General features: G+C 31.6%; 1 protein-coding gene across 1 annotated transcript; it reads right to left on the minus strand.

Moving 5' to 3' along the window:
• Positions 1 to 2,478: 2,478 nt before the first annotated feature.
• LOC142527435 (4-hydroxy-3-methylbut-2-enyl diphosphate reductase, chloroplastic-like) lies at positions 2,479 to 4,604 on the minus strand. Its single transcript, XM_075632243.1, has 5 exons — positions 4,379 to 4,604; positions 4,111 to 4,164; positions 3,815 to 3,889; positions 2,917 to 3,003; positions 2,479 to 2,713 (listed from the first exon to the last, which is right to left on the minus strand). The coding sequence occupies exons 1-5, from the start codon at positions 4,466 to 4,468 to the stop codon at positions 2,615 to 2,617; spliced, it is 405 nt and encodes a 134-aa protein (XP_075488358.1). The 5' UTR covers positions 4,469 to 4,604; the 3' UTR covers positions 2,479 to 2,614.
• Positions 4,605 to 17,664: the final 13,060 nt, after the last annotated feature.

Raw genomic sequence — 17,664 nt, forward strand, 5'->3', positions numbered from 1 at the left:
TATAAAATGATTTAAAAAATGGAGAGGAAAAAAGTGTTACCCGTAATTTGGATCCTGATCACCGGTGAATTTTATTTTGCCGTCCCTTTTCTAGATTTCCACAATTATGTATATTTATTATTTATTATTTATTTAAGACATGATTTTGTGATTTTATCTCTTTATATAAGGGTGAATTTGTTTTAAATATCTGAAATCAAACTTAATTTTTAATTCAGTCACTGTAAGAAAAAATATGCACTTGCATTCTCTCTAATCCACTAAAAAATGTTTATGTACTCTCTGGACCAACATGTTTTTCATGGATAAAAATCAATATAAACCATTAAAATATAATATTAATAGATAATATTTGAGTATTAACTGTTTTAAATCTAATACAAAAGATAATATTTAAAGTATTAAACTAGAACAAATTTATTGATAACAACATTTATACATATATTTGTGTACCCAAAAATCATATATTAATACTATATATGAAACAGTTGATATTCAGATATCATATATTAGTACTATTTTAATGTTTTGCTATGATTTTCATTTGAAAACACAAATATATCATTAATATCAATGCTTATACATGTTTGAGTACTTACTAATCATATATTAGCATCAGATATAAAACAGCTGATACTCAAATATAATATTTTTAAATTTTTTTTTTACTTATTTTCATCCAAGAAAAAACATGTGAGTCAAGAGAGTTCAGAAACATTTTTTGTGGATAAAAGAGTGTGAACACATAATTTTTCTGATAGAAACTAAATACAAACTTTAGTTTGGACGTGGGGATTTAAAGCAAATTTAAATTTTATAAAATACAAGATAAAAAATAAAAACAAAAAAACCATTCAATCAAATTAAAATAACATCAAACAAGAATTTATTCTATTAAGTGCGTCAAATCGACTATATGTATCATACCACTTCATTATACTCACTCCTACTATTTTCTCATATATATTCAGATAATACCCAACATTCTTAATAATTGCCATATAAACAAAAATGTTAAATATGTTGAAAATAAGAGTTTCAAATATTGAAATTTAGTGTGTGATAATATATTTATCTTTGGATTATTTTCAAAAAAAATATATAAATATGTCTCTCAATTTATGAAGAAAAACACAATTGAGTGGAGAAAATTTTATAAAGTTTGTAGTTTAATATATTTTGTGAGTTTGAGATTTTTATTTTTTATCGTAAATTTTTATTTTTAATACGTTATCAGCACGATACTCGAAGGTTCTACATATTTTTCCAAGTTTCAAAACACAAAAAAAAAAATTAACAATATTCAAAAGTAAGAATATTTATTTTATTTTTTATTTATTTTTATTGTGTATATATATAATATCATGTTATTATATAAAATGAGTTTATGACACTTCATTATAATAACATGATGTGATTATATTATTGTATTGTTTTTATATATTTTTATTGTGTTATTATTTATTTATTGTATATATATATTTGAATAATATCATGTTATTATATAAAAAGAGTCTATGACACATCATCATAATAACGTGATGTGATTATTTCACAGTTTATATATTTTTATTGTGTTATATAATAATTATATATATATATATATATATATATATATATTTGTATAATGTCAAGTATTATATAAAAGGAGTCCCTGACACCTCATTATAATAATATGATATGATATATGTAATTATTTAAACACGATTAACATTATATACATCATATTATTACCATAAAATTATACAGATACATACATTTATTTTTTTAAGATTTTGTCACTAGTAGAAAAATCGCTTTTCACTTCGCGTATTCAATGAAGTAATAAGGTAGTTAATTGCCGAAGTATATGGACGTGAAGTAATAGATGTACCTTTTACTTCGCATAATAACCGAAGTTGTATGATTGAAATTACTGAAGTCTTTGGCCGGTTTTTGAAGGAAAACCGGTCCAGAATTGGACCAGTGCCGAAGTAAGAAATGTGTTTTACTTCATCGATTTTTGTAAATAGTGAAGTAATAGATGTATATAACTTTGTCTTAATTATTATTTAGCGAAGTAGTTTATAATAATTTACTTCACAATTTACAATGAGTGACGAAGTAATTCATCTGAAAGACTTCATAGTTATGTATTTTAGTGAAGTAATAGACGCAAACAACTTCAAAATTTATCCTATTTGTTGAAGTAAATATAATCTATAACTTCAGCATTTATCCTATTTGTTGAAGTATTTTATATTATGTTACTTCACAATTTACATTTAGTGACGAAGTAAGTGGTTCGAAAGACTTCAATAATTTATATTTTGGTGAAGTAATTGCGCAAAACAACTTCATTTTTACATAACAATTGTGAAGTAAATTAATTCTATCACTTCGTCTGATTTCGTATTGATGAAGTAATTGTTAAAAAAAATTCCCAATATATGACTTAATACACTAATATAATTAAATTCATAAATTATCTATCTAAAAATGATGAATATCCACGAATCCACAATTACATATTCATCAATCCACAAATAATCCAAAAATATATCCACAAAACCAAAAGTATATCCAAAAATCCACAATGACAAACAAAATATTTATCCTAACATACACCATCCATTTAAGCACCTACATAGGAGTAGACAAATTCACTCCATTCACTTCTGACCTCATCATATTGAGATTGGTCGTAATATTGGTTCTTGATGCATCCTGCAAACTGAAATTTAAAAAAAAAATACATTAGATTCTTCTATTTTAAATAAAAATCGACAGATATATATTTAAAAAGTATTTAAATTGATTGAATCTGAACATATTACATACTCTCTGTAGATACAACAAAGGAAAATCCACGAAGAATAGAGCATCTGCAGCCCACAATCTTTCAAAATTCTCGAGAGTTGAGCAAACTTAGGTTACCTTATCAGGCGTCGATGCACCAGAAGTGACGCCGATTGTGATAGGACCGTCTGGTAGCCAGTTCTCTTTCTCTACCAACTCACCATGCTGTCAAATGCAACTTTAAAATGTTAGAAATAAAAGAACATATTTTGCTATTAGATTTGATTGTTTTAGTTTATTTTTTACATGATTAAATCTTAAGTTATGCATTCTCTCACTAAATTTGAACATAAAACATGAAAGAATGCTTGTGCACCAGATAGATGATAACGAGATCGAATGGTCAGTAGAAGCGTACGTACATTTAACTTGTAACTTATTTTGTTTCCGGGACCTATCCTTTTCTCGTTGTCGACCCAGTAAGAAGGGATTCCACGCTCCTCTGCAATTTCTTGAAGATGCGAAGTGTTGCTTGAGTTCCAACCACCAACGACCAGTATAAGATCCAGTCACCAAAACAGAGTCGCTGGAGATAAAAACTCTACGGATCTTCAAAATCATATCAAGGACAAAAAAGTAGGTATGATATATTTAGAAAAAGGAGAGAGAATTTACTTGAGTTGCATCGCAAATAGTATTGAAACTTATGAATTGGTTGTTAAGATTTTCCACTCCAAACTTGCGCATCACGGTTCTCTCGACTAATTTTCCTGTACGATAAAAGACCAACATCAATTCACATGCCACACAATACTAACATGTTGAGAACTAAGACACTAGTTTGTAACTAACCAATCTCCTCTGTTTCACCCTTCAACATCGTTGTTTGATTTGCAACACCAACTTTTACAAGGTCTACGTCTGGATCAAAACCCTTGGACACAACATATTTAAATTTCTGCAAAGGAAACAATCTCTGCAAATCTGAATACAGAAAATAAAGTTCAACTTCAGCAACATAAGATGCTCAGCTTACCTCGAGAAACGCATCCTTGGATGACGAGGATCCATCGAGCTCGCCATTCAAAATATAATCACATACATATGTTGCCTGTAATTATTACAGCATTTATAAAGTCACAACCACATGTAAACTACTTCTACACCAATCTTTTTTAATTGAAAACATCCGTGGTCGATTGACAAAGAATATAGTCAAAATGAAGCACAAAATTAAGCTTACTTCTGCCATATTCTTTACAGGGAAATATGAACGGCTGAGGTTTAGTTAGAATGCAATGTTTGGTTACGTTAAGCGGAATGGTTTCTCACCTCGCCGCCATTGTCGAGTTTGGAGAGCTCTGCAACTGCTCTTTTTCCACAACCCTGCAGAATAACAATAGAAATGAGATATACGGGCGTGAATTTCTCCGTAAAAAACGAATCTATTAAATAAACGAAGAAAAGAATCGTAAAAAATTTGGAACTATTCAGGATTCAACAATATAGAAGAAATCACTCAAAATGCAAAGGAAACGAAACAAACTCGTTTCTAGCAGATTCTTCAGGGAAAAGGAGTCATAGAGGACTAAAGAAAAACCTGAAACTTCGGGTTTCGTTTTTGTGAACTCTTGTCATTGCTCCGACGAAAAGCACGAGCAACAGCAAAGAAAACAGAGACCGCAACCATTTTTCCGAAGCTCCCATTGCCATTACGCCGACTTTTTCTAAACTCTCTTCCTCTTGCTCTCTGTGTTTTAGTGTGAAAAAAGAAAGCTGAAAAGAGGAGGGAGAACTTTGAGAGAGATGAATTCAGGCGAGGGAGAATGAAGAAGAACATTAACCCACACCTAACGGCTTCAGCTCTTTTATACACTGCGACACTTGTAAAAGGTTAATTTTGAAGCAAACAGATCAGCGACGGCGACGGCTATTAAAACCCCGTCGCTAATAGCGACAAATTTTTAAAACACCGTCGCTGAGTAAATCGGCGACGGTTAACAACCGTCGCTGCATGTTTATATTTTATTTTCCTTTGTTAATATGCGCGGTTCATCTTATTACTTCAGCATGAACTTATTTTTCTTATTTTTTTACTTCATCAACATTGATATGCCGAAGTAAAATATAATAAAAAAAATATAGTGAAGCCCGTGTTTTTAAACATCCGAAGTAAAATATATTATTTTACTTCACTTGTGTTATTACTGAAGTTATTGGTAATGTATTACTTTGTAATTTATTATTGCCGAAGTAAAATCTGATTTTTCTACTAGTGTGTAAACGGTGATAAACAGCTATTTTTTGTCCTATAAATATGATTTTACAAACACATTCAATCACTCCAAACTTACTATTCCTTCCTAAATTTTTTCTTTCATCAATTTTTCGAAGAAGAAGAAGAAGATTCTTTCAAGATTATTTTGTATAAATATTTTGGTTATTATACTCATTAGTCTTGTATTTATCGGAGAATATCCGCCTCACGTTTTTTTTTTACTTTCAAGAATGCTTGTACTTATAATTTATCTGTTATTTTGTATTGCCATATTAATAGATTTATAACTTAATTAATAAAATGAATCGTTATTTTTATAGTACCACCATGTCAAATTTGACAAAATCGAGTTCTTTGCGCTCGACATTACGAGAAAAAAATTATATGCCATGAACTCTCGATGTAGAAATGTATCTTGAGTCATTGGGTCTAAATGAGACCATTAAAGAAAATGGTATCTCATCATCACAAGAAAAAGCAAAAGCTAGACATTTTTACGTCAACATCTTGATGAAGAATTAAAATGTGAATATCTCTTTGAAAAAGATCTCATGGCTTTATGGAAAGGATTAAAGGAAATATTTGAATATATAAGAGAAGTTATATTTCTGATACCTAGCAGATGGTCAAATGTATGTTTATTATCAACTCGGAATGTATCATTTGCAACATTACTTTCTCAAATAATAAAATTACGGAATCAATTTCTCGATTATACAATTAAGAAAATTAGGCTTGATAATGATGGTGAGTTTACTTCCCAGACTATCAATGATTATTATATGTTAATGAGAATTACTATTGAGCATCCTATTGCTCATGTACATACACAAAATAGATTAGTTGAATCAATGATTAAACGTCTACAACTGATTGTTAGATTAGTGATTATGAAAACAAAACTATAAGTTTCTCTACGGGGACATGCAATTTTACATCCTGTTGCATTAATCTGCATCAGACCAAGTGTATATCATAAATACTCCCCATTGCAACTTGCCTTTGGTAAAGAACCAGATATTTCTCATTTGAGAATTTTTGTATGTATGGTATATGTGCCTATTGCACCGTCTCAACGAACGAAAATGAGACCTCAAAGAAACATCGATATTTATATCGATTATGATAGTCCATCAATCATTCGATATCTTGAGCCTAAACAGGCAACGTGTTTACAACATGTTTTTGCAGATTTTCATTTTAATGAGGAAATATTTCCAATGTTTGGGGGAGAGAAGAAACATATAGAAAAGGAAAGTACATGGTATACATCATCAATATTACATCCAAATCCAAGAATTAAACAATATGAAAAAGATGTACAAAAAAATTGTGCACTTGCAAAAAATAGCAAATCAAATACCAGATGCATTTGCAGACACAAAAAGGGTAACTAAATCATATATACATGCTGTAAATCCCCTTCGCGAATTGAAATTACCAAAAAACAAACTAAAGACACTCATGATGTCATGAAACAATTGAAGCGTCAAAGGCCAATTGGTTTCAAAGATAAAAATCCTCGAAAAATAAAATGCATAGAGAAACACGATGATTACAAAATAGAGAATGATATTCGGGCAGAAATACTTGATGATGAAATTGTTCTGTTAGAACCATAAATTGATGAGAATCTTGAAATTTCTATCAATTATATTAATATTGGAAAAATATGAAACCGAAAGATATAAAAGAAATTGATTAGATATTCTCTTACAATGTGTCATTTGAAATCATAAATGAATGAAGATCATGAACCAAAATCTTTTGGTTTATGTAAAAATTGACAGGACTTGATAAAATGGAAAGGCGTCATCCAGGTTGAATTGGATTCGTTAAAGAAACATTACATTTTTAGACTTATAGTCCTTACACCTGAAGGTGTAAAACCTGTTAGGCACAAATAAATTTTATTCGAAAGCAAAATGAGAAATATAAAATAGTAAGATATAAAGCTCGACTTGTTGCACAAGATTTTTCTCAAAGGCCTGAAATTTATTATGAAGAAACGTATTCTCCCGTTATGGATGCAATTACGTTTCGGTATTTTATTATTTTGACGGTATCTGAAAATTTAGAAATGCGTCTTATGGATATTGTCACAGCTTACTTATACGGATAACTCGATAGTAATATATATATATATATATATATAATATATATATATATATATATTAAAATCCCTGAAGTATTTAAGATGCCTGAAACAAAAAATTAAAAACCCAAAGAATGTTATTCTGTGAAATTGCAAAGATCATTTTATGTGTTAAAGAAATCCGACCGAATGTGGTATAATTGGCTAAGTGAATACTCAATAAAAAAGGGATTTGTAAATAATTCAATATCCCCTTGCGTTTTCATTAAAAAAAAACAACATCCAGATGCGTAATTATTGCTGTATATGTTGATGATTTAAACATCATTGGAACGAATAAGAAAATTCAAGAAGTTGTGTTGTACTTGAAGTAAGAATTTGAAATGAAAGACCTTGAAAAAACAAAATGTTGTTTAGGTTTGCAAATTGAACAAAAAGAATTTGGAGTATTTGTTCACCAGTCAAATTATACATAAATGTCCTTAAACATTTTAATATGGATAAATCAAATCCTTTAAGTACTTCAATGGTTGTTAGATCATTAAAAATAGAAAATGATCTATTCCTTCCATGTGAAGATGATGATGTTATACTTGGTCCAGAAGTACCATACATAAGTGCTATTGGTGTCCTTATGTATCTTGCAAATTGTACAAGACCGATATATCTTTTGCTGTAAATTTATTGGCAAGATTTAGCTCATATCCAACAAAGAGACATTGGAACGGAATTAAACATATATTCAGTTATCTACGAGGAAAGACAGACTTGGGACTTTTTTTATTTTTCATGATACCAATCAAAGTATAATTGGTTATGCTGATGCTGGTTGCTTATCTGATTCACACAAGACACGTTCCCAAACCGGATATGCATTTACTCGTGGAGGCACTGCAATATCTTGGCGTTTACAAAAACAAACACTCGTAACAACTTTATCAAAGCACGCCGAGATTATTGCACTACATGAAGCTAGCCGTGAATGTGTGTGGCTAAAATCAATGACCCAACATATCCAAATCTCATGTGGATTATCATTCGACAAGAAGCATGTGACACTATATGAAAATAATGTTGCAGGTGTTACTCAAATGAAAGAAGGATACATAAAAAACGGCAGAACTAAACATATTCTCCCTAAGTTCTTCGCATTCACCCAAGAGCTTGAGAAAAATTAAGTTATTGATATTCGTTACATCCAATCAATTGAAAACTCATCAGATATCTTCATAAAGGCATTTCCCACGACACTATTCAGAAAGCATATATATAACATTTTGATGTGCAATCTATGAAACTTGTGAACAATCGTTCGTGTTAAGATGAAGGGGAGTTTACGTGACTGCACTATATTTCTCTTACTATGATTTTTATCCCAATGAGTTTTTCCTAGTAAGATTTTTAACGAGGCAGTATAAAAAAAACGTAACAAAGACAATCATTGTATCATGATTATCATCATAAGGAGATGTTGAAAATAAGAGTTGTAAATATTGAAAATTAGTGTGTGATGATGTATGTAATGATGTATTTATTTTTGGATTATTTTCAAATAGGTTCTATAAATAGGTCTTTCAATTTAAAAAGAAAATTGAGTAGAGAAATTCTATAAAGTTTGTAGTTTAAGATGCCGCCAAAGGGAGTGGCGATGCCATACGCAAAAAGGAAGAGACTCATAATGGAGGGATTCATATTACTATTATCAATTAGAATAATTTATGGTTGACTTTGGTTATACTAAAAAAATGAAAATAAAGGGTTTTCTTAATAATGATAACTAGTCCATCTCTGTCTTGTTTTACTACTATTTTTGTGAGTTTGAGATTTTTACTTTTTACCGTAAATTTTTATTTTTAACAAAATATATTTTTATATAAATATTTTTATAGGAAGCACAAACTCTAATCGCACACAACGACCCATGCATCTATACTGTATTGGTTATAACAAACGAGTGCTATAGAATAATATTCTCTCATTGTATCATTATAATTTATATATACTAGCGAACGACATACATGCGCAACATCGTTCGTTAGTGTAAAATAATGACTATTAAGCATATGAATCATGATCATGTTCATTAATATATCAAATTTATTAATAATTTTTTTATATTTTTAAATTATTATTTGGATAAAAATAATAAAATCAAATTAAATATGTGATTTATAAAGATAATATGCGAATTTTTGAATTTTTAAAGTGGATTAGATATTTTAGTTATAAGTAAATTTATGAAAAATATTCTTTATCTAAATGAATATGATATTTTTCGTAAAAATTAATTGGTGTCACAAAGTCGATATACTAAAGGCTTCAACCTTTTTATACTATATAGAGTAAATGGTCATAAATGACGATTTCATAAAAAATTATCCTTTTCAAAAAAATATTCTAATGACCATGCTCTATAAAAATTTTTAAACAAATTATTTAATATCATATTTAGTAAATGGTTTCAAGCCATAATATTAATCCTATATATTCGTCTATATGCGATTTTGGTCTATTACATTGTAAAATTTTAGTTTCAGTATGTTATTCTTATTATTAATTTTTTTATTCTAATTTTAGTTTTTTTTATATAGCATTGATGTGACACTTATGTGACATCTATGTAGTTTCGACATGATGCTGACGTGTAGATGTTAAATTGACATTTTCAATTAAAAAAAAATAAAATTATCACCTAAAGATGAAGTAAAATTGAAAAATATAAAAAGCTAAGATTAAAAGAATCAAATATATAAGATCAAATTTGTGGTTTTATCTTATTATTTTAGAAAGCATATAACACGTGGATAATCCTAGCCTCTGATAATAGTTTCGCGCGTGCTGTAATACGTAATTGGAGTTCGTGGTGTTGGTTATGAGTACAACACGTAGGGGGAACTCCAACCGATTTCTTATAAATCTTAAAACTTTATCCCGTACGTCACTTGATTAATATGATATGATAATAGATTTAATGATTTTTATAAAAAAATTAGATGTATTTAATCAAGATTTTTTTTATATTATATAGAAGTCGAGATGTATTCAAAATACATTTTCATAATATTTTAAAAAATAAAGTGATATTCAATATTGATTTTTAAAAACAATATAAAAGTTTAGATATATTCTAATTTTCAATAGATTTTTAATAACATCACTTTACAAAAATACATGCATAGATATTATTTTCTTTTAAACCAAGCATGCAACACTTCTTTTAGCATTTAACATTTCCCATCATAAAATTCCATATTCTTTCAAAATAAACATTTTAACATTCATTAAGGCATTCAGAACAATGTCAGGACTCCTAATATTTTTCAGTTGTAAAATGAACGTTTTGCCGCTGCAACTCTAATTTTCTCAAATTTACCCTTAGATCTTAAAACTTCGACCAGAATCTATCCGAACCTACCATAACACCTTATAACACGCCCATGAATACTTTTTAGACGTAAACTTAAGCCCCTTGACTAAATTCGATATTTGTTCTAAAACTTGAACCGAAGTTCCGATTTTAACCCGAATCAACCCGAAACTCAATCAAACCTTACCAAACTTTCACCATATCTTAATAAAACCTTAAGAACAATTTATCAACCAAATTCAAGCTATTTAGAACCCTCAGAAATGAATAGACACGTGCGGTAAATTTCTGCACTTTTCCATCCAAACCCTAGCCCTAACCAAGTACAAGTTCTTCGATCCTAGTCCTTAACCAACAAGCCCAGACCCTATGCAACCTTCCTAGGACCAATACTGAACCCTAGGGACCCCTCTAGACCAAGCCCTACAGGCCATGCATGCGCATCCCTCAACCTGTGCCCCCCTTCAAGATCGCACGACCGAGCCACATGCCTACCGTCCTTGTCCTTGCACCAGCCTCCCCTCAACCCATCTAGGACCATATGGAAACCCTCTTAGGACCCTTGAACACGCCTCAACAGCAGCACGCTGCCGAACAATTCAAGAAACCAAAAATCAAAATCTAGTTCCCTTAAACCCAAACAAAGCGCACAGCTCTTCTCTTGCCTCGTTCCAGCCCTGAACTGTGCCTCTAAGGACCATTATACCTACTGTAATTGACCCTCTACCCATCAAAACATGGCAGCCCCTTCATACCATCAAGAGACATCAAGCATCATGCAAGAAAGATCATGTTTTTCATGTATAATGCATAAAAACGAAAATAAAAGAAGGGACATAAGATTTTTCATGCAACAAATATATTCACACATAGTATGGTATGAATGATGAGAAAAGAAGGAATAAGACGTATCTTTTCATGATTCGCGCACGAATAAACAATTCTAGGCGTGAAGGGACGTTGCCGAAGGGAGGGGAAACCTTGTTGTGTATATCCTCTTTAAAACCGATGCGAATTGCTTCTAAACGTGTAGGTGTGAATGTGTGTGTGGTAGGGAGAGAACCCTAGGTTTTTAATTGCTTGAGGTGTGTGGTTTGAAGAGTTTTTGGCTTTGAAAATTCCTATTTTGGTTATAAATAATAAGGTAGAGAATTAGGCCCAATAACCTTAGTATAATAAGCCCGTTATATTGTAGGAGAAAAATCCCGTTTAAGAAAATTTTCGAAAATATTAACCGAGTCTTATAAAAAGTCCTTATTTTCGTCAAAAATCGTTTGCCGGTTTAAAATACGACTCGACGTGCAAAAAAATCTCAAAAGACACCATTTTCAAAATTACAAATTAAATATTCCATATATTAAATAATTAAAAATAAACATTTAATAAAAAATATTTTCCCTTTACAGTCCCTGGTCTCCGTTCCTCGGTCGCGTCTCGAATAACCTTTGAAAACACAGTTTTATGTATTCTGATAGGAAACCATATTTTAAACATGTAAACATGCCTATCATATTTAATTAATACAATTAAAATAATTTAATTATATATTTTTTATTTTTCTTAGATTTGCATGCTGTTGGATTACGTTATCGCATTTTGGACCTTACAATTCCCCCTTCCTTAAATGAAATTTCTTCCTCGAAAATTAAGACTCACCGAATAACTACGGGTAACGACTCCTCATGTCGGTCTCATTTTCTAAAATAGCTTCCTCCTCAAAATTATTTAGCCATTTGATTTTGACCATATGAATGACTTTATTCCGGAGCCTTCTTTCTTACCTATCCAGAATCTGCGTAGGCCTTTCCTCGTATGACATATTTGGAGTCAACTGCAGAGGTTCATAATTCAGTAAATGTGAATGATTCGAAATGTAATTTCGCAGTATCGAGATATGGAACATATTATGCACTCCAGTCAGCATCAGTGGCAACGCCACTCTATAAGGTAATATTCCAATCTTCTCTAGAACCTCACACGGTCCTATGAACCTAGGACTGAGTTTGCCTTTCTTGTCAAATCGCATAACACCCTTCATGGGTGCTATCTTCACAAACACATGGTCACCTATGCTGCATGATTTGAAAACGTAATGTTAAATGGCATTATGTTTAAATTTACATATAAATGATTTTTATGATTGAACCTACATTGGTGCATAATTTTTTTCTGTATGCTAAAAGAATATACGCCTTATAATTTTTATACATGTTATGATATGAAATAAGAAATTATATGATTTCCTTACATGCTGGCTATGTGGTGGAATTGGACATGTTTAAGAAAATGGTTAACGGGCCTTAGAAAATGTCGAAAATGATTTGAACATAGTTGATTTGGTGGGTATTAGTTAAGTAAATTTTAGGGAATTACACATAAGTAATAATGATACGAAGACTGCGATGATCATTGCAAGTAAAAAAATGTATAATTTGGGATGTTACGTTTCGATGGGAAGTTAATATCGGTTATGAGAATTGATTTTTGGGTAAATACGCCTAAAATTATTGAAAATTATGTTATGGGAAACCTATAGAATGGAAATAGGAATGCCAAGTACTTATGGATTAATTGTGGAATTTCGAAATTTAGAACCAATTGGATAATTTTTGAAGAAATTAAGAATTGATTTTTGCAATTGTTAAGGAATTTGAGGACTAGTTTAGCAATAAGTGAGAATGAAACACTACAAAAAAATACTCTTACAGAAGCGGTTTTTTTCAATTTTAAGAGCGATTTTTAACCGCTCAACAACTTTTACCACCGGTTGCAAAATCGCTCCTCTTGTTGATGCCCTTATATCTTATAGAAATGGTTTTTTCAACCAGTGGTACAAGTCGAAGAACCATTCTATTGTTCATTTTAGGTGTGGTTTGATAATGCTCGTACCTGTCACGCGTATTTACAACAGTTTTGAACGCTTTTGTAATTGTGTATTTAGGAACCATTTCAAAGTGTTCTAAAAGGAGTGGAGTGTAAGAACAGTCTTTCACCGTTCCTACATGCCATGGATATAAAACCGATTTGCAACTGCTATTGATGTTGGCAATTAAAGTACGGTTTGAAAAGAGTGAGGTGTAAGAACGGTCGTTCACCGATCCTACGCGCCATCAATATAAGAGTGTTTTGCAACCGCTATTGATGGTAGCAACTGAAGAGTGGTTTGACACCGATCATACACGTCGTGCATATCAAAACTTTAAGACTGATTGCAAATCACTCCTATATCTCATCGATCTAGGAGCAATAAATATAGGACCTATTAGATGTCAAACCGCTTTGGAAACAGTTGGCAATAAGAATGGTTTTCCTCCGTTCATATACGTTGTCGATACAAGAGTAGTTTTCAACCATTTCTAAATATATGAATTTACGAGCAGTTGTAAACCACTTTTGCAAAGATACTGGATGCAGGAACTTCTTGGAACCGTTCCTCAAGCCAAGAATATTAGAACGGTTTCCATCATTCTTGAAATTAATAATTTTAAAAACGCTTCCAAACCATCATGTGGCGATAAACTTGGAGCAATTTAGGACCGTTTTCAACCAGTGAATTTAAGAGTTGTTTCAAATCATTCGTGAAACAAAAGAAAATAGAAGCAATGTTTGAGTCGATGATTTAAAATGATTTTAATAAAATTATTTGGAATTGCTCCTAATCCAATTTAGCAATAATTTACTATTTTCCTATATTTTATTGAACAACAATATACATTATTTCGAAACAATTAATCAACCAATAAAATAGATAAATAAATATTCATCAAGTAAACAATAAAAAAAACTTCATATTAATATTTGAATCCACAAAGGAATGCTACCATTAATTAATAAAGTGCTGTTATCCACACAAAATATGGATAATACTCTAATTTCTAATATAAAATAACCAAAAATATTTCAAATTCAAAGGATAAAATAAACTTGTTTTTCAAATTTCTTCTAATCACTGTCCGACTCTGACATTGATGGAGATCTGCCATCTAGAAAAAAATTTAATTTAATGCTATGCATTTATATAAGTACTTTAGAATCAATTCATTAATATTCAATATGTGGTTACCTGTGTTGGTAATAATTCTGGCTCACGAGATCCTCCAGCACTTCCAGTTATCATATTTTGAATGACACTTGTTTGTTTTTTTCCTTATTTCTTTTTCGGCCTTCGAAGAAAGAACGATGGAAAAGAATCAACATAAAATATATTATACTGTACAAGAAAACTCAAACAAGTGTATTAAGGTTGAAGAAATTTGGTTCAAAAGAAATTTGGTTCAAAGAGAAATTCGGAGTAAGGAAATGTTTATATACTGTTTCGATGAATCATGAATTTGATGTGGGCTCAGGGTTGGTGAGATGAGATTGTATTTGATAATAAGATTTTTTTTTCTCATTTGGATGCTTTAACTAGTACTTCCATTCATGGTCATTAATACCTACTTAATATACAAAAACTATGTTAAAAATATTAATTTGTATTTTAAATATCAATCAGATTAATTCGTCTCAGGAAAAAAAAAGAAATATGTGAGATAATCTCATAAGAACTCTAATTTTTTTTATAAATAGTCTTTAATATTTATTTTTCAAAAATAAAATATTTATACAAAAATTTATGTGTTCCTAAATACACGTGATGAACCAAGTATGAAACAAATTACATTAATCTATAAATTTCCAATCGATCAAGATTCAAGAAAACCGTATAACCATGTAAGGAAGGTGCTACAAATTTTGGTAGAGCAAGAAGTAAACACAAGCAAAAAAATAAATTTGATACCCCAGGTGTAGAACCCGTAAATTGGACTACGTATAAGCCATGCATAATTCTTAGTATTTAAATTAAAATGATTTTTCAGTGCAGGAGTATTTAAATTCTTTTCTTTAAACTTAAGTATTTATTCCATAGTTTTAATGCTATCCTTTTCAGATAAATACGCGAGGCCGGACCGGAGTTGGAGATTAGAGATAAGATTAATAATAAGAAAATATTCCTAATTTAATTTAAGCCAATAATAATTTATTTTAATGATAAAGAATGTTTTAGGATTTTATTTAATTAATTAGACTTAAGTTATTAATTAATTCTTTATGCTCATTAATTAATTAAAAGCCTAAATTAAAGTGTATTAATAATGGGAATAAACTAATCTAGGCCTAATATACTAAAGAGATTATAACCTAACATCTTCATAGTAAATTGTTAGACAAAATCTTACCATGCAAACTCGTGACCACAATTTAATTTATTAAAATTCATAATAAGTGTTTAAATCTTAAGCCTTTAAAACACATGATTTATTCAACAATTTCACCTTGCTTTTAGGTAGCAAACTTTCAGCCATTTATGAGCGCATCTACCCCACAATTCACGTACAGTATGGAGAGGAAAGAAAGCATTTGATTTGCAATCAATCCCTTGACTTGCACCTTCCATCTTATCCCTTTGCATGATTCCTTTATCTTTCTAGTAGTCTCCCTTTCATTCCTTAGCATCTTCCTCCACACCTTACCTTCGAAAATCCCATAGAAATCAGCAGCCATAATCGTGTAATCAGCAGCAAGAAGAACCGAGAACTTGCAGCAGAAAATAATAAGAACAAGCAAGATTCATTTTTGCCATTCAATTATCCCATTCATCTTTCACCTTGCCCTGCATTTCCATAGCACTCTCCCTTCCATTTCCACCGAAATTCAGAGCAGATTCAGTAGGAAAAATCGTGACTTTCATTCAGTAAGAAAGCAAGAGAGTAATACCACTCCGACTCCGCCGCGTCGTATCCGCCGTATCATTTTGTTTGCTTCTAAACAAATTTGCAGGCATGTGTATATTTTCTTTGACTCTTCAATCAAGTCATAATATGATTTTTAAACATTACATGATCATGGTTTGATACCCAAAAACCGAAATTTTTGACAGCACCATTATTGAAAATTCTGCACAGATTTTGTTCCACCTTGTGCTTCACGGTTGTGCATGGTTTTAGTTATTGCAGGGGTTGGCTCACGTCCAGGCTTTCCAGGCTACATCTAGGATTGATATAGAGTGTATTAAGAAGGGATTTGACCATTGGTTAAAGCCTCTTTTCCCCCAGCAACTCGAATGGCAGCAACACTTCCCTTAGTGTCATATTGAGTTTCGAATTTGCAGCTTGCTGTCAAGTGGGATGAATCTGATCTTGGCTGCTCCAGGGGCCATAGCCATTGTTAGAACATCTCCTTATGATGTCTAAGACGTGTCCAAGTCGGCCTTTCAAGGCTTGGTCCATGGTTGCATCGGTTTTCAAATCAAAGAACAAAAAAAAATAGCCCCTTCGCCCCTTTGAATTCTGCATGTGTCCCTCGGTTTTGGGTGGTTTGGGATGGCCTCGGTTGGAATCTCGCCCTTAGCCCTGGTTCACACCATACCCCTTGATGTCTAGATCGTGCCATGGTCAACCAAATGGCCACTGGAAAGGTCCATGACAGCAAACGAAGCAAAACTCCCCAAGCGCGCAGATTACGTTCTCGGCTAGGAGTGTGTCGTGTTTCTGGTGTGGTTCAGATTGTGGCTGGCCTAGGGCCCTTAGCCATGGTTCAAAACCTTTTCTTAGGATGTTGGTAAGAGGTCATGGTCGGTGGTTTAAGCCCCAATGACCATTGGGCTCGCAAACGACGCAAGGGAACCAAAACACCGCTGCTGTAATTTTTTGACAGCAAGTGGTCGGCGGTTCAGAGGTGCATTTCGAGGTCTTGGTTGGCTTTTAGCCTATGGCCTTGGACTGGACAGTGCCTCATTGAGTTAGGAAGGTCACGTTTTTGGTCGTTTGTGATTCGGATCATTTTAGAGGTCGTACGAGAATTTACGGTGCAAGGTGCCAAAATGACTCTCGAAAGAGCGTTTCATGTTTTTGGCCTCCATTCACGAAAATTCGAGTACTGTAAATTTAGGAGCATTATTTCATTATTTTAGGCGTATTTTAATCATGACTAAGTGATGGTTCGGTGTTGGTTCGGGTTGGTACGGAGTCATGATTAAATACGAAGTCGATAGGCGTAATTGTCTCAGTTTTGGATTCAATTACAAAGTTGGTCAAGTTAAATCAATTGCATAATTTTCATGTTAGATTTAAGTCGCAGCGAGCCTGGGAGCGATTCAACCCAATT

Source organism: Primulina tabacum, chromosome 15, assembly GCF_025594145.1.
Source record: "Primulina tabacum isolate GXHZ01 chromosome 15, ASM2559414v2, whole genome shotgun sequence".
NCBI classification, from domain to species: Eukaryota; Viridiplantae; Streptophyta; class Magnoliopsida; order Lamiales; family Gesneriaceae; genus Primulina; species Primulina tabacum.